At 39.0% G+C, this 21,197-nt stretch overlaps 2 protein-coding genes across 2 annotated transcripts in view; one reads left to right on the top strand and one right to left on the bottom strand.

Moving 5' to 3' along the window:
- Window positions 1-11,403, bottom strand: part of LOC121418991 (integrator complex subunit 7-like) — a 34,092-nt gene extending 22,689 nt beyond the window's left edge. The window contains exon 1 of the mRNA XM_041613243.1: window positions 11,251-11,403. Within this exon, the coding sequence (XP_041469177.1) occupies window positions 11,251-11,350 (100 nt within the window). The 5' untranslated portion in view covers window positions 11,351-11,403. The remainder of the gene's footprint in view (window positions 1-11,250) is intronic.
- Window positions 11,404-11,484: 81 nt separating this feature from the next.
- LOC121418989 (denticleless protein homolog) lies at window positions 11,485-19,645 on the top strand. Its single transcript, XM_041613242.1, has 9 exons — window positions 11,485-11,855; window positions 12,845-13,057; window positions 13,454-13,702; window positions 15,681-15,870; window positions 16,140-16,243; window positions 16,784-17,004; window positions 17,248-17,337; window positions 17,775-17,910; window positions 18,431-19,645. The coding sequence occupies exons 1-9, from the start codon at window positions 11,777-11,779 to the stop codon at window positions 19,453-19,455; spliced, it is 2,307 nt and encodes a 768-aa protein (XP_041469176.1). The 5' UTR covers window positions 11,485-11,776; the 3' UTR covers window positions 19,456-19,645.
- Window positions 19,646-21,197: the final 1,552 nt, after the last annotated feature.

The raw sequence follows: 21,197 nt of genomic DNA, 5'->3' as shown, positions 1-21,197 counted from the left end.
TTTGTTTGGGGCAAATGCTTGATGTTTTTACACTGACAGTTTCCATTACACCTGTTATTCATACAACTTGGCTCTTATTTAAATTTGATAGTTTACAACATTTTTTCTTAATTAAAAATAGAGATTAAAAAATGAAAATTTTCTTGCCATATTACTTTCCACCAATAGAGGGCGTACACAAAAATATGCCCAAAATTCAAGTTTTTGAGCGCTCTGGTGAATACAAAAATTATTCCCAAGTTACTAATGAAAAATAAATTGCAACTGTATGGAAATTAGTAATTTTGGTCACAAAAGTGATATTTTAATGACTTTTTAAAGTGTGTGCTCTGTACAACATTGGCATACCATAGTCCTACCTGTAGATTCCCCACAGGCAGGATGGTAGCAGTGAACAAGTGGGTTCTCTGACACTTTCTTTTAAATTCAGAGACAATTCTGGTGACTACCAAAGACGGATTATTACTAAAGACAGGTTGCTACTATGACATGTAAACTTTAAATTAAATCAAAAGACTACAGAAAATGAGATGGGATTAAACAAACTTCCCACTTTAGTTTACGTGATTGACTCAATCACAAAGAAGCTACAGGAAATCAACATCAAAATTTTAAATGACTGGAACAATCACACTTCTTTAGAACAATCATGCTTCTTTGGTCTCAACATGTGTCTGGCTTTTTGTGACATTTGATTCAGAACATTTTTTATGTTACATCTGTAGCTAATAAGCTCTTTGTATCTGTCTGTGGCTGTTCCAGTCAATCTATGTTTGAACCAATCTGTTAATTATTGACAAAATATGCTTTTAAAAGATTACTGCAGCTAACCTGGGTAAATATGTTGTTCCACAAAAAACGAAAAGTTTTCTCCTTCTACCCCGTCTCGATCGGCCATTTTTGTTATGATTATGACTTGTAACAAAAATTCCAAATGGCCGATCGAAACGGGGGTAGGCCCACTCCTAGTACCAATGAGGTCCAAACATTACATGTATGGACCTCATAGGCGACATCAGTGCTAAAATTGGGTTAGAGATTTATGTGGATCTAAATTTATTGTAATTTCAACAAAAGTACTAGCTAAATTTGAGGCTTTTGTTGAAATTTTGCTTTAATGATACATTAATGCTTCAATAAGTAACAAAAAATTGAAAGAAATGAAGGGGAACTTACATTTTGACGACTTTTTCCTGATTTTCTTGGCAGTTGTCCTTCACTTCTGACTCTCGATCGGACCTGATATGCAGATCACGTATACGCGTTCTCGTCAGGTGATCGGTCGGTTATTCTTTTCGCCAGATGTTGATAATTATATATTTCATAACGCAGCGTTCATCGCAAATTTAGCTGAAAGAGATTGAAGTTGAACAGCGCAAGCTTTAATTTATTCAGAAATAACGTTTGATTGCACAAGTTTCGCCTCGGACATTTAGGATCATTTGGTCCCATATTGGCGTAACTACGGGGGGGGGGGGGGGGTGTCCCTACCACCGTCCACACCGGGCGTCCACAAGCCAGCAATTATATCTTTTTTCTCTTTTTTTAACCAAAATGCTTCCCCCCAGAAAAAAAGAACCAGGGTTAAAGAGAAAGACAATTATGATAGAGGAACACAAAATACTTTATTTTTTCAGCTTTTAATGCATCGACTTATAATCAAATATTAAATGGGGCTTAGAACATTTTTTTAAAAAGTCAATTAATAAAAATATTCCGCTCTTCGGGATTTGAGCTTTCATGAAATATCCGATCTTTTTCATGATTACCGAAAATACTTCAAATGTCAAAAAAAAAATTATCGGTGTAGTAGCTGATTTCTTGCGCCCGCCTTAATTATTTTAATGTTGAGATACTTTGCTTTAATTTAATGAATTCCTAAAAGCATTAATTCTCAGATCATTTGTCGCAATCGAATGATTCGATTGGTAAGCTAGTTGTATAATTATTATGATTCATGAATTGTTTAAAATGTGTCTCTCTATCAGTTTTGAATATTTAAAAAAATGTCAGCTCGTGCTTTTTGCTCGCAATATTTTGATTAGTAAGAAATTCTTGTGTATGCGAGTTTGATACATAAATAACTAGAGAGAGAGGGGGGGGGGGGGTGTCCCTCAGCTACTTGTCCTTGCTTATTCCAATTTTTTTTATTATGCTCGTGTTGTGAGTATTTCAAAGTCTTTTCTTTTTCTCACCCTTTTTATTGTCTCGGAGCTTCCCTCTATTTCTTTGCTACGATGTATAGCCCATCTTACTTGTTTCATTTTTTTATGTTCTCATTTCATTGAAAACATAATTATTAAACTGACGTAGAAGACTTTACAACAAAATTTTGATATTGTTTTTTCTTGTTTGTTTGGCTTTCTTTTTTCTTCTCCTCAGTCCTTTTTCTAATTAGTTTCCCTTTCCTTATTTTATATTATTTCATTTCATGAGGCATCCGCCAACTTATATACAACAACAAACGTTAGAGGCGGATATCCAGTAAGGGGGCGTGGTGGTGTGCCCTCTAAAAAGAGGAAAATAGGAAGGAAAAAAAGCAGGATTTATCTTGGTGAAGATGATAGTGGTGGTGATGGTGGCGGTGATGATGATGATGATGATGATAATAATGATGGTGGTAGTGGTGATAAAGATGAAAATGAAGTTGGTGACGATGATATGATGATGATGTAATTTTGTCTTTAAAAAAATAATAGTGCAAAGGCGAAATCATTTAAAGTTTATTATGAAAATAGCAGAAAAAAATAATTTGAAAAATTGTACGTATGCGTATGGAAAATCTATCCCCCACCAAAAAAGAAAAAAAGTGAGATTTTGTTTTGTTATTTGTGACGGCGTAGGCCTATGCGAACAGCTGTGTGATATAATTATGGTAAACAAAGTAAATGAAATGCCAAGAAATACATGATAATGACTTTTATTGTACATTCAGTATATCAGTAGATAAATTCATACTCGTTCCAAAAAAAGAAGAAAGTGGGTATATTATGGACCATTAAAAATGGGCAGTTGCTCTATATATTATATTACATAGAATATATAGAGCAACTGCTCGTGTGTAGCGGTAAGTTATTCACCTGATCTACATAATTCATGCGGCGCACGGCGCGTGCGCAATGTTTAATAATTATTGTTGTGAATACAATGAATGTCATCAAAAACATAATAACACAGATCAAATAGTGCCAGCTCGACGCGCAAAATGAGAAAAAAATATATATTTTCTGCCCTGATAATTTGATAACCCTAACCTAACCCAATTTCTAAGTATTTTTATCATAAACAGGATAACTATATACAATGATTGAAATTAACTTTATATTCTTTTGCGAACAAAATGAATATGAAAGACAGCTTTTTGATAAAGAACACAGTTTTAGAGCGTTAGAGCGCGATTTATACCTACAACCGCTAACATAGGCGGATCCAGGGGGGCCGAGGGGCCCGGGCCCCCCTATTGGCGGAGCAAAAAAAGAAAAAAAAAGAAAGGAAAAAAGAAAAGGAAGGGAAAAGAGAGGAAAAAAGAAGAAAGGCAAACATAAGAGGAGGAACATGATTAAATGAAATAACATTAGGGGAAGACTCTGAAAATAATTTTTTTTTAAATCTATTTGTTAGGATAAAAAATTTTCGCTCGCGCTTCGCGCCTTATTGTCTTTTAGGGTATTTGCATATCTTGCTCAATATGGAGCTTGAAAAATCAAACTTTGAAGTCATTATACAAAACATATTTCAGCTGGGAAATTGAACTTTCATTATTTTGTTTCATTTACAAATTGATTTTTAAAAAGTGCTCTGTAAAAATGTCTGTGATATCATCTGAACATTATCATTTTCTGCTTGCGCTGCGCGCTCGCAAAATTTGAATTTTCAGGTACGTATTATTTTCCTGTATTCCATAAAGTTCTCAAAAAGTTCCCTATTCAGGTCAGATTGTTAAAACGTATCAGCTAGCGCCGCACGCTATAGCATTTGGATTAGTCGGTTATGTATATCCCAATATTAATTCTAAATCAAACTAATTTGATGACAGTTTATCAAAAACTTCGACTCGCGATTTCTGCTCGCATTGATAGATATATAATGCCTCTTATGCATAATTACAAAGTGCTTTAAATGTCCAGTTTTCAGGCCATAAAATTAACACATTTCGCGCTCCCATGCGAGAGAAATAGGAAGATGGTCATCAATTTCATATGATGACATAATGCCCTCATAGCATGTTCCGGTCCTATGTAAAAACTCAAAGTAATAAAAATAAAATACATCAGCTCTTTTTTAACTGTGATCCATCACAATTCACAATTTTCCCACAAAGTGTTTGCATTACAGAGCTTAAATTCACCCTTTGTTATATCATATATTTTTAGCTCGCGCTTTGCGCTCTCTTTATTGATTTTCATGATAAGAAAGTTACTTAGAATACCCAAATTCTAGGTCGAAATCTAAAACACACGTTAATTCAGATACGCAGATTGTTCTCTATTTAAATCATTATCCAGTTTCAGATCACAATATCAAAAAGTGTCTGCTCGCGGATAAATAACTTATCCTTTTCATGATAAAACATGAATAGTGCGTCCAGAATCTTTCCCCATAATTTTGTTTACCCATCACATTTCTCCTATTTTCTCCTCCCTTTTATTTTCCATTAATTTTTCTTTCGTTCACTTTTTTTCTGTCCTCTTTTCCCATAATTTATTTTACCCATCACATTTCTCCCTATTTACTCTTCCCTTTTATTTTCCATTAATTTTTCTTTCGTTCACTTTTTTTCTGTCGCCTTTCCCCTTCTAAGTTCTATTTTTTTTCTCGTCTCACCGCTTTTCCTCATCCCCAGCCCTCGATCGACGCCCGTGCAGATTCGCAAACAATATCAAGAGTATATGTCTACTTGCAAGGGCGGAAATCTCTCCCCAAAGGTAGGGGGACCAGGGGCTGGAAAATTTGACAAGCAAAAAACAAACAAAAAAAGAAGGTTTATCACCCTCTAAAGAAGGTCATCTTGACCAAAAGAAATTTGACAAGCAAACAAGCAAAAAAAAGGGGGCATACCAAAAGTAAGATCGTCTCTTCCAAAATACATTTCGAATTTGAACGACATGACCAAAAATAGTAGGGGGACATTTCATAATGTGCCCCCTACTATTTTGGGTGAGGGGACATGTCCCCCGGCCCTGGGGTTTGCGCCCATGTGGGTGGGGGTGTTGCGCCTCCCTATCGGGATCATATCACAGCGAGTATACACTCTTCCATATTGGAAGAGTGTTTACTCGCTGAGATTTTGATCTCACACATAATTTTATAAAAAAAAATAGAACAGCTACGCCTTGAACACAGGCCAAAATGCCTAACGATTTCTCCGCGGCATTAACAACTCTCGTAAAGGGCGCTCCATTTATAAATAACGTTGCATGAACAGCTCTCTATGGCGACGAAATTTACCGCGGAATTGCAGCCAGCAGCGTGGGAAATTGGCAGAAAATTCAAGAAGAGAACCGGTGAGTACCGATTTAACAGTATTCATGTATTAATTAATATTTATTTAATCATAAGAATAATTTTTTTTACGGAAAGAAAGCTTAGTTCTAAGCTAGGGCGGCCCAAATGCGCGTGAGTGGAGTCCCAGTTTCTTAACACGGGTTGTTTCAAGTTATGTATCTGGATGGCTGTTGCCTTTATTCAAGTATAATCATGATGGCGATGTCGTCCACATCGCTGTCGATACATGGAATCCTCCGTGATACATTTGCGTCGATCACGTATGCTGAACTATGGCAAGCTAACTGGTACGATTCCCAACATCCCCCTTTTCATATGAAAGAATGATGCAAATGAATTCTTTTCCAGAAAATCAGTGTATAAAAATACTGCATGTACTTGACGCAATTTTCTAACTGACATGGAGTTCAGTTGTAGCTATGATGTTTAAAATCAATATCGTTTTTTTCTCATCTATCCTTTCTTCCTTCTCTTCCTTTTCTTTTTATTGTTTTGTTTTTTAACTATAACAAAAATATTGTTTAAAACTTTGCGATTGCTTGCATGTCCACATACAAATCGACTCAACTGTTTACATCAACATAAACATGGAAAACATAAAACACAATATGCATCAACTATCGCAGTTAAAGGAAAAAACATATCCAAAATCAACTTGGACAATAAACACTAAAAAATTATCTTACAGTCCTTGAAACTTTTTTTTTTCTCGCGATTGTTCTTTGTTTATTGTCCGCGGTTAATTGTTTCGTAGACGTCATTGTTCATATGTTCGCTGTTAAATATATTGTGAGCGTTCCAGGTAAGTTTAAGACTGTCAATTTCTGTCTTCTTTGTATTTACAGTTATTTGTTGTGTTTGATATTTTACGGCTGTACATAGTCCTTGTAACGACTTGGTGGCCTGATGGTTCTCGTGCGGGTGTGGGCTACTACCGGTGATGGCGTCGCTTGCTGTTGTTGCTCGCGTTGTTCTTCATCTCCAGGATTGTTGTACTGTGGGCCTGTTGTGTTCGTGGTAGGTTGAATGTCGGTCCACACATCTGGAGTCGCTGGCAAAGATTCATAGGTTGACTGAATGCGTTTGCGATTTCGACGGTAGAGCTGTTCATTGACTTTTACCACATAAGACCTTGGTGAAAGCTTTCTCATGCAAACACCTAGCTGCCATGTTGGTTTTCCTTTGTTGATCGCTAATTGAACTCTGACTGCTTGACCAACCTTCAAGTCTGGTAGCTCTTTTGTTGATTTGTCAAACTGTGTCTTTGCTTTCTTGCCTTTCTCTACCTTTTTTCGCTTAACTCCTGTCACTACTTTCGGCTTCAGCAGGTGTTGTGCTGTTGGCAGTGTTGTCTGTGTCCGACGTGACATCAATCTCTGGACAGGACTACTCTGCATTCCTTCGGTGGGGGTGTTTCTCCACTCTAAGATTGCTTTGTAGATATCTGTGCCTGACTTTGCGCACTTCTTCATGATGTTCTTGGCAATCTTTACAGCAGATTCTGCCTTCCCGTTGGATTGGGGGTGATGAGGCGAAGATGTGGTATGATGTATCTCCCACTCCTCCATGAAGCATTTGAACTCATCACTGGAGTACTGTGGACCATTGTCACTGATGACTTCCTTGGGAATGCCATGTCTGCTGAACTGTGATTTCAGGCATGTAATCACATCTGCACTTGTGGTCGACTGGAGCTCATCTACTTCCCAAAAGTCTGAGTAGTAATCTACCGTAATGAGATAATCTTTCCCATTCAGTGTGAAGAGGTCTGTGCCAAGTGTCTTCCAAGGTCGGTCTGGAACTTCCCGAGGAAGTAGTGGCTGTTTCGCCTGCTGTGCCTGATGTTCGTTGCAAACACTGCATTGTCGAACTACATCCCGTATCTCATGGTTCATCTTGGGCCAAAAGATTGTCTCTCTTGCTTTTCGCAGGCTAGATTCCATGCCTTGATGGCTGGCATGCACCCTTTGCAGTAGTTCGCCTCTGAGCCGCTTCGGTATAATGACTCTGTTGGCCTTGTAGAGAATACCATTGTGCGAAGTTATCTCATCGCGATAAGCCCAATACTCGCGTATTTCTACTGGTACAGTGTTTACTGTATCTGGCCAACCTTCGATCACGACTTGTTTGAGCACCTGTAGGATCTCATCCTTCTGGGTCATTTCTTCTACTTGCTTGAACCGTTTGTCTGTGAAGTTCACCGACTCTCTTGGATTGATTTCTTCAAATTCTCTTTGTCTTTGTTGGCTGACTGTGTAGATTTCGTAGTATCCTCCTTCTCCTTGGGTTTTCAGCGGTAGTGCTGCTCTTGACAACATGTCAGCCACATACATAAGCTTCCCTTGTTTGTATGTGACCTGGAGGTTGTACTTTTGCAATCTTAGCAGCATCCGCTGCAGACGCTTTGGGGCTGACAGCAATGGCTTCAGGAAGATAGACTGTAGAGGTTTGTGGTCTGATTCTACAGTTACTGTCTCCTTCCCAAATAGGTACTGATGAAAGTGTTCGCATGCGAATACTATCGCTAGACATTCTTTCTCTATTTGAGCATATCTTCGTTCTGTCTCCGTCAGAGCCCTAGATGCAAACGCAACTGGTTGTGACTTCTGCATGAGGGTTGCTCCTAGGCCCGTGTCACTGGCGTCACATTGGATTGTAACTTCTTCGTTCACGTCGTAGTACCGGAGTACTGGAGCTGTTGTCACCAACTTCTTTACTCTGCTGTAAGCTCTTTCCTGTGCCGGACCCCAGAACCACTTTACTTCTTTAAGTGTAAGTTGCCGCAGTGGTTCGCACTCTTCTGACAGATGTGGCAGGAACTTGGCAAGGTAATTGACGAAGCCTACAAAACGTTGAACCGTCTTTACATCTCGTGGCCTTTCCAGTTCCGCAACCGCTCTGATCTTCTCTGGGTCTGGGCAGAGTCCTTTGTCAGTAAGTACATGACCAATGTACCTGACTTCGGTCTGTTTCAGTTGGATCTTGGTTTTATTGAACTTGAGCCCAACTTGTCTTGCTCTCTCTAGAAGTCTCCTCAAGTTCTGGTCGTGATTGACAATCGCTTCCTCCATGGTTTCTCCACTTCCATAGACTAGGAGATCATCAACTATTGCCTCTACTCCTGGTAACCCTTGGACTACTTCATGTTGTCTTCTCTGGTATTCTTCTGGAGCAGTAGCAATGCCAAATGGCATCCTCAGCCATCGGTAGCGACCAAATGGCGTCCAGAACGTGGTCAGGAAACTACTCTCTTTATCCAACTTCACTTGCCAATATCCATCTTTGGCATCGAGGATCGTGAACACCTTGGCTTGTGACAATTGGGGCAGGATCTCTTCTATGGTAGGCATCGGATAATGTGATCTTTTCAGGGCTTTGTTTAGATCCTTTGGGTCTATGCAAATCCTCAGTTTCCCTGGTTTCTTCACTGCTACCATGCTGCTGATCCACTCAGTGGGAGTTGTCACCTTCTTTATGACTCCCTTCTCCTCAAGCTCACTTATCTTGTCTTTCAGGCTTGGTTTGAGTGCTGCTGGTACCCTCCGTGGCATGTGTTGTACCGGTTTCACTGTCTTGTCAGTCTCAAGGTGATATTCTCCAGGCAGACATCCCAGCCCTGTGAATACATCCTTGTATTCCTTCATTATCTGCTCTTTCGTCAGAGGCTGTTCTGTTGCTTGACTAAGGATCTCTATCCGCTCTGGGTTGTTTCTTGTGACTAACCCTAAGTCCTCGCTAGAGTCACCTGATAGGATTGGAACTTGACTTGATCCATCAACTATCTGAAATTGAAGCAGGTGTACTGGACCATTCTTGACCTGGACTTCTAGTGCTGTCTGTCCTCTTGGTTTGATTAGTTTTCCTTTGAATGGCTTCAGTCTGACCTTGCTGTGCTCCAGCCTTGGGTTTCCATCTTGTAGGACATCACATAAGTCAGTGTAGCTCAGCACATTGACTGTAGCACCTGTGTCAATCTGACTGTTCATCTCTTTTTTGTCAGATCCATTAGCTCGATATATGACATTTGCTCTCCATCGTTTACCATTGGATCCAACACTGCTTATCCTCTCTATGGTGTAGATGGATTCATCTGACAGGTCATCATCCTCATCATCAAGAGACCTCACTGGCTTCGGTCCTTTTGCCAAACATTTTTTTGAAAAATGATTGTTTTTCTTGCAATTGCCGCACTGCTTTCCCCACGCTGGGCAAGCGGTCTTCTCTCTCCTGTGTTCTCCACCACAGTACTTGCAATTCCGTATCATTTGTGTTTTCTGCTGTCCTTTGCTGTGGCTCTTCTCGTGACCATAATTCGCCTTTCTTGGCTTCACATGCTTTTTGTACACTGCTTGCACTGATTCAGTATGAGTGCTGGCACTTTCGATGCTTTTGAGTTGTTGTTTAGTCACTTCTGCACTACGGCACACATCTATCACCTTTTGTAGCGTTAGATTTTCCCCACGCAGCAACCTCGCCCTTACGTCTGGATCATTGGTTCCTAGGACGATGCGGTCTCTGATCAAATCATCTCTTAGTGTGTCGAACTCGCAGGTTTCTGCCAAACTTCTCAGTGCTGTCACATACTGATCGATTGTCTCCCTCTCACCTTGATTTCTAGTATTGAACTGGTACCGTTCAAATATGACATTAGTCGTAGGATCAAAATGCTTCTTCATAGCATCAAGGATTTGTGTGGTTGTCGTTTTCTGACTCTCTTCTAGTGTAGTGTAGAGCTTATAGCATTCTTTCCCTATGAGTGATACTAAAGTTGCTACTCTCACTTTGTCTGGCTTCTTATCTAGCTCTAACGCAATTTCATAGTTTTCCCATTGCGACTGAAAAAACTTCCAATTTCCCCTCAAATCCCCCTTCATATCCATGGGTGATGGGACTGGAAAATTGCTTGATGCAGCCATCATTTATCAAACTATAGTTCGTATGCTTGAGTTTGTTAAAGTCTATAATCCTTCACCGTTTGCAAATCTCGGGCTGAAGTTTTTTGACCCGGCTCCCGTGCTGGTATGCACTCTTGGGTAAGAAAGGCTTCAGCGGCTCCTTCACTACGCTAACCCACTCGTCCGCGGGGGCGCGGCCAGGCCTTAGCAGGTCAACTTCTGCCCACGAAATGCAATCAAATTCTACCGAACTTACTTGACATCTCGACGAACTCTGGCTTTCTTACAGGCTCGATGTGTTGTCAAATCATATGTCCGGTGATTCCACTTCTGTCACCATGTTTCAAGTTATGTATCTGGATGGCTGTTGCCTTTATTCAAGTATAATCATGATGGCGATGTCGTCCACATCGCTGTCGATACATGGAATCCTCCGTGATACATTTGCGTCGATCACGTATGCTGAACTATGGCAAGCTAACTGGTACGATTCCCAACACGGGTAAGTATTGCGGTGTCGCCTAGAGTGGGTAGGCCTAGGAGAGAACTTTCCGTTTTTTGAGGTTCCACTCCAGTCTGTGCCCAGATGTCAGGAAAACAGCCACTCTTTAGACCTTCATCCATATAATAGTGATAAGTGCATTATTTCTGTTTTCATAATTTATCTTGCTAGATATTTTGACCATAATCTACCCTTGTCCCGTCAGTATGGGTAAATACATGAGCTCCTGGGCGCCGGCCCGCTACGCGGGCCGGCGTTCCCTGGGCCTGGGTTAATTCTGCAGCAGGTCGCGGTCGGCAACTAGCGCAAATATATTATTTACAGTGCTGCAATTTTGCTCATGCTCACCTTTATCAAGCTCAAGAAGAGCTGAATTTGCATCATGTTCTTGTTCTCCATATCCGACATCAGTACCGAAGTTTGACAAACGAGAAGTTGCACTTGACATGGTATTTCAAAATTCAAGTCTTGAGAATGAGATGTTGTTTGGCGTGAGTTACCGTAAGATTTATCAAAGATACTTGGATTTATCCACTGCAATATCTGGGTATACCCAATATCGGTGAGTCTACATGTACTTCCGGGTTCAAATCTTTAAGCTCTAGCGAGGCGTTTTGATGTTGAATCGTGCAACAACGTACATCGCGTATGCTGCTTCATCTGTGATAGATCTAAGAAGCGTCTGGGTTTTGAAACTATCTTTCGGGAGGCGCGCCAAATTCGATGCATTGAAGATACAACGTAAACAAGTGTGGAAATGCATTTTTTGTGAAACGAAACTGGAAATCTAAGCTTAGACGCCAACCATTAATTTAGATTTTACTTAAATCTACCAGAAAATCTCCAGCCAGCTGATTTCATCATTTGTTTAACAATGTCATCCAGGACTTTGATTACTGCTTATCACCGAGATCGCCGACGCTGGGCTTGGAAATCACAAACAAAGAATATTGGTGAGTTCAACTTCAAGTTTGAGAGAAAGTAGGCCTACCACACTCACTACAGTACAGTCAGTTAGGCCTAGGACCCTATATGAAATTCATGCCATTTTCACCTAATTTTGCGTAGGCCTAGAGTTAACTGTACACCTGAATATTCCAATTATCAAAAAACTGACGGCTTGGCATGGGTTCATGTAGGAATACTTGATGTTTTTTGCTATCGAGCTTTGAACTTGAAGTTAATCTTTTTGAAAGTCTTGTTGAGTTGAGAAATGTAGACTAGCCCGGACACTAGGGCTACATCAATTTTAATTAGAGTAGATCTAGACCTAGCCAGGCAGCTTCTAGAGAGTAAAAATCATTTACTAACATGACTAACTTAAGGTTACTCTCAACAAAGCCAGGTCTTTCCATTCATATGCACGAAGGGCAACAAAACCTGAAACTTGCACCCCCGAGATTTCTACTTTCCTTCTATAACTTAAAAGATCTAGCCCTAAATCATGTATGGTAGGCCTACATGGGATAAAACTTCATTTCCGACATTTCTATCGATTATATTTTTGAACAGGAATTCATAAAAAAATCAGAAAAATATGATGAAAAGACGGAAGAGACTGGCACTATGTTTATGCCGCCATCTTGTTTCCTATTGTTCTCCAAGATTACAGACACGTGCATCACGTAACTTTGGCGAAGAACAATAGGAAACAAAATGGCGGCGTAAAAATGTCTCCATTTCAAACCTGATATAAACTAGAAATTCTGTTTTGTCATAGAAAATTTACACAGCAAAAACATGAATTGTGTTTGGCAAAGGTAAATCCAATGAATTTTCACAAGATAAGTAAAGATCCAAAAAGGAACTGCTATTTTTATTTAATGATAAATGGAAAATCAGTGTCATTCGTATAAAATGAATCTCAGAAAGTATCACAAGTCAAGATAATTGGATGGGTTTTTTTTTACAATGCTTTATATCTTTTTGTTGATTTCAGCAGACGGTGCTTTGGAAAGCTGCTTAGAGCGTTTTGAGTGCCAGCGAGGGGATGAGATTCATTTCACCACCCCTGAGTTTGTTGAAGGGATTCCACCATTTGCCTGTAAGTTTGCTGAGCTGCCTTCAATCAGTAATCATCTAGCTGCAGCTGATGAGGATGGTAGGGTGTTTATCTATAACACCAACAAGTCTGGACCAGCCAAGCAGGTTCAAGGTAAAACCATCTTAAGTACTAGCAGCTATGGTTCTAAAGCCCCTTTCACAATTGGTGGTATGACTGCTTACGACCTTATGATTGTGTGCAACATATATTGTGACCAAATGATTGCAAACGATTGTAAGAGCGATTGTGAAAGCCCCTGAAGGTAAAAACAGAATTTAACATTTGTAGTTCAGGCCCTTCTTCTGTCTCAATTACATACATGTAGTAATGAGACAGAAGTTGTTTATGTCTACTACCTCTTTATATTCACACAGGTCAATGATTTTCAGTGGGAAATTATCAGTTTTTATTTCTTTGGATAAATAGAAAATAAATATTTTTTATTCAAACTTTCTTTACTTAATTTTGTCACAAATTATTTTCATATTCCATATTGCTTATTAATAGATTGGTCAGCACACAACAATGCTATCTTTGATGTTGCCTGGTCATACACGGAACCACACATAGTGACAGCATCAGGTGATCAGTCCGCTGCCCTCTGGGACGTTCAGACCGCCAAACGACTGGCTACGTTCAAGCAGCATAAATGCAGTCTGAAATCCGTCAGTTTCCGGCCATGGGATGGGCATGTTTTTGCCTCGGGTGCAAGAGACGGAAGCATTATGATATGGGATGACCGCTGCAAGAAAAAAGGTTTGAAAGATTTACTGTCACATGCCTCCCCTTTTCTGAATTAGTAACAATTTTGGAGTGGGGGCGTCATGGACTAGTGGTTCTGACTCTTGCCTTTCAAACAGAGGGTCGTGAGTTTGAATCCTAGCCATGGCGTTTTCCCTTCAGCAAGAAATTTTTCCACACTGTGCTGCACTCGACCCAGGTGAGGTAAATGGGTACCGGCAGGAAGTAATTCCTCAAAAAGCTGTGCGCACCAGAATCGGTAGACTAGCTTAGCCGGGGTAATATAGGAGCGCCTTGAGCACCTAGCAAGGTGGATACGTGCGCTATACAAATTCTATATTATTATTATTAAGATGTGGTGAACTCTTGTAGTAATGCCATCATATTTTATGTATGATTTTTCAATACAGAGACATAATTTCAAGCCTTATTGGATCTGATATTTCAGATTTCCAAATTTCAATTACGCTTGTTTTTTGTCTCACCTGCGAAGCAAAGTGAGACTATAGGCGCCACTTTTCCGACGGCGGCGGCGACGGCGGCGGCGGCGGCGGCGGCGTCAACATCAAATCTTAACCTGAGGTTAAGTTTTTGAAATGACATCATAACTTAGAAAGTATATGGACCTAGTTCATGAAACTTGGCCATAAGGTTAATCAAGTATTACTGAACATCCTATTAGAGTTTCATGTCACATGACCAAGGTCAAAGGTCATTTAGGGTCAATGAACTTAGACCATGTTGGAGGAATCAACATCGAAATCTTAACCTGTGGTTAAGTTTTTGAAATGTCATCATAACTTAGAAAATATATGGACCTAGTTCATGAAACTTGGATATAAGGTTAATCAAGTATCACTGAACATCCTGCATGAGTTTCACGTCACATGACCAAGGTCAAAGGTCATTTAGGGTCAATGAACTTTGGCCGAATTGGGGATATCTGTTGAATTCCCATCATAACTTTGAAAGTTTATGGATCTGATTCATGAAACTTGGACATAATAGTAATCAAGCATCACTGAAAATTTTGTGCAAGTTTCAGGTCTCATGATTAAGGTCAAAGGTCATTAGGGTCAATGAACTTTGGCCGAATCGGGGGTATCTGTTGAATTACCATCATAACTTTGGAAGTTTATTGGGCTAGTTCATTAAACTTGGACATTAGAGTAATCAAGTATCACTGAACATCCTGTGCACGTTTCAGGTCACATGACCAAGGTCAAAGGTCAATGAACTTTGGCCGAATTGGGTGTATCTGTTGAATTACCATCATAACTTTGAAAGTTTATGGATCTGATTCATGAAACTTGTACATAAGAGTAATCAAGTATCACTGAATATCCTGTTTGAGTTTCAGGTCACATGATCATGGTCAAAGGTCATGTAAGGTCAATGAACTTTGGCCATGTTGGGGTTTTTTGGTGAATAACCATCATATCTCTGTAAGTTTATTGGTCTAGTTCATAAAAAGTGGACATAAGAGTAACCATGGATCACTGAACATCTTGTGCGAGTAAGAGTAGTATTCAAAGTCAGCACTGCTGCTATATTGAACCGCGTGATGCAGGTGAGACGGCCAGAGGCATTCCACTTGTGTTTACATTGATTTGTTGCTGATGGTTTTTTTTTTTGAGGAATTAATAAAACTGATCTAGTTTTATTCCATAAACTTTAAATAGCAAGATTTTCCTTGGTGACAATTGAACTTGTTTAGGCCTGAAATTGGAACAAGAAATGTATGCACACTTAACTCCAAGTAATGTACTAATTAGTACATGTAGCTCACTTATCAATAACAGGTTCATAGAATACTTCACGAGAGCAAATGGTTCGGAGTGAGAGACTATTTTTTAAAGCATGCAACGAATAACGATCATGATACAACAAATGTACATCTATAGGAGGGAAGAAGACTGAATCTGAAAAACTTCTCTAAGGATGCATCAATATATAAATTCTCTATTTTGTTTGTATTAATTATGTTATACAGGAAAAGGATCAAGTCTGCTTCCTGTGTTATGGGTTAGTGATGCCCACTTTGACCAGACCACAGCCAAAGCTCAGCCGAAGCGTCGCAGGAAGTTAGCACCAAACCTCCCGACCATTAACTCATCCTACAGCGTCAGTGTGGTGCTCTTCCAGAAAGAGGACGTCCTACTTTCAGCTGGCTCTGCAGATGGGTAAGAAGAGAAGAATTCCTCCGAAACTATCTATGCTTAATTTCACATATGATATCAAAATTTGGTAGTTAGATTTACAGGAAAAAAAAACTATAAGCTACTGGTAAAAGTATAAAAACAGAAAAAAGTACTTGTTGTCATCTTGTCATTACTTCCAAAATAATGATTTGAAATTCGTAATGGAAGCTTGGACAGACTGATACCTGTTTCAAGATGAATAATTGATTAGTGAAGTCATTTTTTTTCCTGAACACCCCACCTTTCCTCAGGATCGTCAAGGTTTGGGATGTCCGTAAACTGAAGACTTCAGGATCATCAACCCCTATCCCTTCACATCAATTCCCATACAGTGGCACAAGCAACAGAAAGAGAGGTATGAGCTGACGTGTACAAGTCTATCTGTGTAGAATGAATGTGTCTTATCTAGGGCTATATCATCATGAACTTCACCAAATCAAGTCATTTATTTCTTCCTATAATTTTCCAATACTTGACTTTCATTTATAGATGTACATCATTGTATTAAAATGAAAAGATATATTAAATGCACAGCTAGATTGTATTGTAATTATCTTCCACTGTCATGGTTTGTTCATTGTGAAATGTATACATGTGCATAGTTTTTGCAAAAAAAATACTAAGACAAATCTAAATATGTTTCTTTTCTTGTGTTGTTTTATTATTCAAGTTTACAATTTTTCCCCTCCCAATTGTGATGTATTTGATCTTGATAAAAAAAACTTCTTGAGATTCAATTGTTGGACCCAAATCATGAAAATTTATGAAATGCTTGATAGGAATGAACACATTTCAAATGTTCATTTTGCCATTTCGTCAGAATTTCTTACATGTTTCTATATACCATGAAACAGATGCATTTGAAACCTAATTTACGAAACTTTATTCCTTGTAGGCTATTCCTCATTATCGCTGACATCAACACGAACCCGGGTCTTTGCAAGCTGCACAGACAGTGTAGTTTATGAGTACGATCTCAGTGGTGTGCTTCAATCACAGCCTGTTGCTAGGTATCAGGGTCATATCAACTCTACATTCTTTGTAAAAGCGGCCATCTCTCCTGACGACCTCTACCTTTTATCTGGGTCCAGTGACAACTATGCTTACATTTGGAAGGTAAGGTAAATCTTTTTTTGTGTGATATCCCTATGGTATTTCTTGGTGTTTGCCTATCATTAACTATTACTTAATAGATGGAATAATGCATCTAATGATAATAATGCTGATTTTGTATTTTGTAGAAGAATAAATATGGTACTTTCTGTTTGGAAATAAAGCAAACAATCTGTAGTTGTGTAGAATACTATAACTAATGTTTGCTAATTGCCTTTCATGTCTTTTTTATTATGCTAAAAACAGATAGGAGAGCCTGAATCCCCTTCAGTGATTTTAGAAGGTCATGATGCAGAGGTCACTTCTGTTACATGGTGCCCAACAGATTTCACAAAGGTAAAATCCAAGAATGCTCTCAAATTTCTTCTTTTTGCCCAGTTCAAAGTTGTGTAAATTTGATTTTCTTATTCATTATTGTCTTCCTATTTTATGTAAATGTATAGGCCTTAGCGTATACATGTATAAGGGGGAGGAGGGGGCTTACCTACATAGGTATACAGGAGTGTACTACTTTGATTCCCAATATTTTTACCGAAAAATACTAATTGTAGGGTATATTTTTAATTTCAATTTGTACAATAAATTGCTGTTCATTTTGTCACTAAGGAGCAAGAAACTTATCTTCTTGATAAAAGGTGGCGCTTAAATAAGGAATGGGAGCTTGAATGCCACATTTTAGTCAGAAACAATTTCTTGATGATTCATTATTGCCACAATGTTGAGTATATTTACATATTTTAAAGATTGAAATGTTTCTAATCTGATCTTTGAAGGTTGTGACATGTTCTGATGATAACACTATGAGGATATGGAAGATGTCTACTGGTGAGAAGGTCGATGATGATGGGATCAATAGAGTCATAGGAAGGGCCAAGAGATGCAAAAGGAAATCAGTTAAAGAGAGTCAAGGTAAGGGACTTGTGTTCAGAATTGCCAGTATTCAAAAACTAATATGTACTTTCATCAACTTACATGTAGATCCCACAAGGCAATTCTCCATGTAAATCTGTCACTTGGAGGTCTTCTTTATTGGCTATGTGTTAACCTATCTTGCACAATTGATAGTAATGGTAATATTTATTTTCATCTCTTTGTTACCGGGTCCTGATTTTCTCTTATAGTCATTCTATTTTTTTGCCTTAAATTTGTATACTCCCAGTAGCCATAATGATACTTAATTACTATTCAAATCATTTCATATTTGTTGTTTTGCTTTCCAGGACATTAACTGAAGAAAAGAACTTTGCATTTCAGAGTATAATTTAACCTATCTCTTATTTTTGATCTGGTGTATTATTTCAGTGTTCTTGGGTATTGGGGGTGGAGTCCAATCATGAAAAGATATTTCAATAGATTTGTCTGAATTTATTGAAAGTTGTACATTAGTATTAAATGAGACTTGTATTTTCTTGCCCTCTCTCTTTGACAGAAACAGAAAGTGGGCCTTCACAGTCGTGTTCAGAGAGTTGCAGGTCTGCTTCTTCAAGTAAGACTGGTGAAATGCCCCTTTCACCTCAATCCAGCCCTACACCATCTAGCACAAAGAAAAGAAGGTTTAGTTTGAAGGAATGGGTCACCATCTCCCCCAAACCCTCAAGATCGGCTTCCCCAGTGCCATCACCCAAAAGACTCAAGAGCGAAAGCTCAGAAGATATTCAGGATTCGCAAATAAGTGGACAGAGTGAGTCAGTCCTGAAGAGGAAGGTGACTTCAGAAGAAAAAGAAGAAACCAGCACTGTCAAGAAGATCAAAGTTGGCAATTGCAAAGCCAAGTTTGCAGCATCAGCGAGTTCTTCTGTGCCTGCATCAGAAGTATCCAAGATTGAAGGTTCAGCATGCAGTCAGGGAATGCAAGGAAATCATGAAAGTGAATTACCTCAGAAGAGAAAGATTGCTGCAGTCAATGTAAAGGACATTTGTACTGTGAAAAAGGTGAAAGTTGATAGTGTAGGAGCTGCTTCAGGTTTGCTGGAAACCTTGAAATGTGTTGATGATACAAGTGCAATAACAAGAAGTGATGACATTGGCCATGTGAAAGACACACCTCAGAGGCCACTTGCAAGGGATGATGATAGTAGCAAGATTGGACAAGACAAAGAAAATCTTACGGAAGACGGTGTCAGGTTTGATCAACCAGAGAATCCTCACACCAATGTCCAGCGTTCCCCTCTCAAGGACGATCTTCCAATGAACAGGCCAAAGGGCAGTTCTACCTCAAAATCGACAACAAAACGGAACATTGCATCCCACTTTCAGGCATCTCCCAGAGCAAGTAAGGAGCAGGTAACGCTCTTGAAGGAGGATGGGGGCAGTCCAGAGATGCAGCAGCAGAACTTGAAGGAGTGTTTCAAGGAGAAGAGTGGAGGACTTGTCCAGTCAAAAAGAAGAAGTATTACCAGACCCATTTCGGGTTACTTCAAGCCAATTGAAAAGAAATCTAAATCAGATACATGACAGAGGCGGAAGTCCCTCTTGTCCTTGTTTAAAATATGTTTGTCTAAATTTGAATATGGGATCTTGTTATGATCAGTGTAACACTCCTCTTCAAATTGTAGTTGCCATTGTTTTGTTATTCAATGCCATCAGTTTGTATCTACATATTGTTTTACATATGATACATGCATGTATGTCTCTGCAAAAGTAATTTTTAACTGAAAAAGTGGATTGAGGCTAAATGTACATTAACACATGTTATCGGTTTTAACCTACAACACTGTCTATGCTATGAGAAATAAGTTTGACAAATAATATTTGTGTGAGAGAATATTGAATTTCATTGCATACCTCCTTTCCCCATATATTCATTAACTTATCATCAGGCTTGCCAATTCCCGAAGTTCCCTTTCAAATAAAAATGATTTTATTTAAAATAGATCAAATTGCAGGAAACAGTGTTTGCAATACAATCCCATCAGGGGCCTGTGCCAGAAAGAGTTGTGATCAAACACAAGTCCAAAAATTAAATGCAACTTCATTTTCAACCAATAAATTGTTCATGAGGGGACTTGCAATCAATTTTTTGTCTCACCTGCGAAGCAAAGTGAGACTATAGGCGCCGCTTTTCCGACGGCGGCGGCGGCGGTGGCGGCGGCGGCGGCGGCGGCGGCGTCAACATCAAATCTTAACCTGAGGTTAAGTTTTTGAGATGACATCATAACTTAGAAAGTATATGGACCTAGTTAATAAAACTTGGCCATAAGGTTAATCAAGTATTACTGAACATCCTATTAGAGTTTCATGTCACATGACCAAGGTCAAAGGTCATTTAGGGTCAATGAACTTAGACCATGTTGGAGGAATCAACATCGAAATCTTAACCTGAGGTTAAGTTTTTGAAATGTCATCATAACTTAAAAAATATATGGACCTAGTTCATGAAACTTGGACATAAGGTTAATCAAGTATCAATGAACATCCTGCATGAGTTTCACGTCACATGACCAAGGTCAAAGGTCATTTAGGGTCAATGAACTTTGGACGAATTGGGGATATCTGTTGAATTCCCATCATAACTTTGAAAGTTTATGGATCTGATTCATGAAACTTGGACATAATAGTAATCAAGCATCACTGAACATTTTGTGCAAGTTTCAGGTCACATGATCAAGGTCAAAGGTCATTTAGGGTCAATGAACTTTGGCCGAATTGGGGATATCTGTTGAATTCCCATCATAACTTTGAAAGTTTATGGATCTGATTCATGAAACTTGGACATAATAGTAATCAAGCATCACTGAACATTTTGTGCAAGTTTCAGGTCTCATGATTAAGGTCAAAGGTCATTTAGGGTCAATGAACTTTGGCCGAATCGGGGGTATCTGTTGAATTACCATCATAACTTTGAAAGTTTATGGATCTGATTCATGAAACTTGGACATAATAGTAATCAAGCATCACTGAACATTTTGTGCAAGTTTCAGGTCACATGATCAAGGTCAAAGGTCATTTAGGGTCAATGAACTTTGGCCGAATTGGGGATATCTGTTGAATTCCCATCATAACTTTGAAAGTTTATGGATCTGATTCATGAAACTTGGACATAATAGTAATCAAGCATCACTGAACATTTTGTGCAAGTTTCAGGTCTCATGATTAAGGTCAAAGGTCATTTAGGGTCAATGAACTTTGGCCGAATCGGGGGTATCTGTTGAATTACCATCATAACTTTGAAAGTTTATTGGTCTAGTTCGTTAAAC

This window comes from Lytechinus variegatus, chromosome 7 (genome assembly GCF_018143015.1).
Source record: "Lytechinus variegatus isolate NC3 chromosome 7, Lvar_3.0, whole genome shotgun sequence".
Taxonomy (NCBI): Eukaryota; Metazoa; Echinodermata; class Echinoidea; order Temnopleuroida; family Toxopneustidae; genus Lytechinus; species Lytechinus variegatus.
Note: the sequence above shows the minus strand (reverse complement) of the source record. Positions and strands in the feature narration are given on the sequence as shown.

What these genes read in the sequence shown, in the direction of transcription:
- LOC121418989 (XM_041613242.1), top strand. Translation starts at nt 11,777, where the DNA reads ATGTCATCCAGGACTTTGATTACTGCTTATCACCGAGATCGCCGACGC. An exon ending in TCAGCTGGCTCTGCAGATGG is followed by an intron (nt 15,871 to 16,139) that starts GTAAGAAGAGAA and finishes ACCTTTCCTCAG; the next exon opens with GATCGTCAAGGTTTGGGATG. An exon ending in CACAAGCAACAGAAAGAGAG is followed by an intron (nt 16,244 to 16,783) that starts GTATGAGCTGAC and finishes TATTCCTTGTAG; the next exon opens with GCTATTCCTCATTATCGCTG.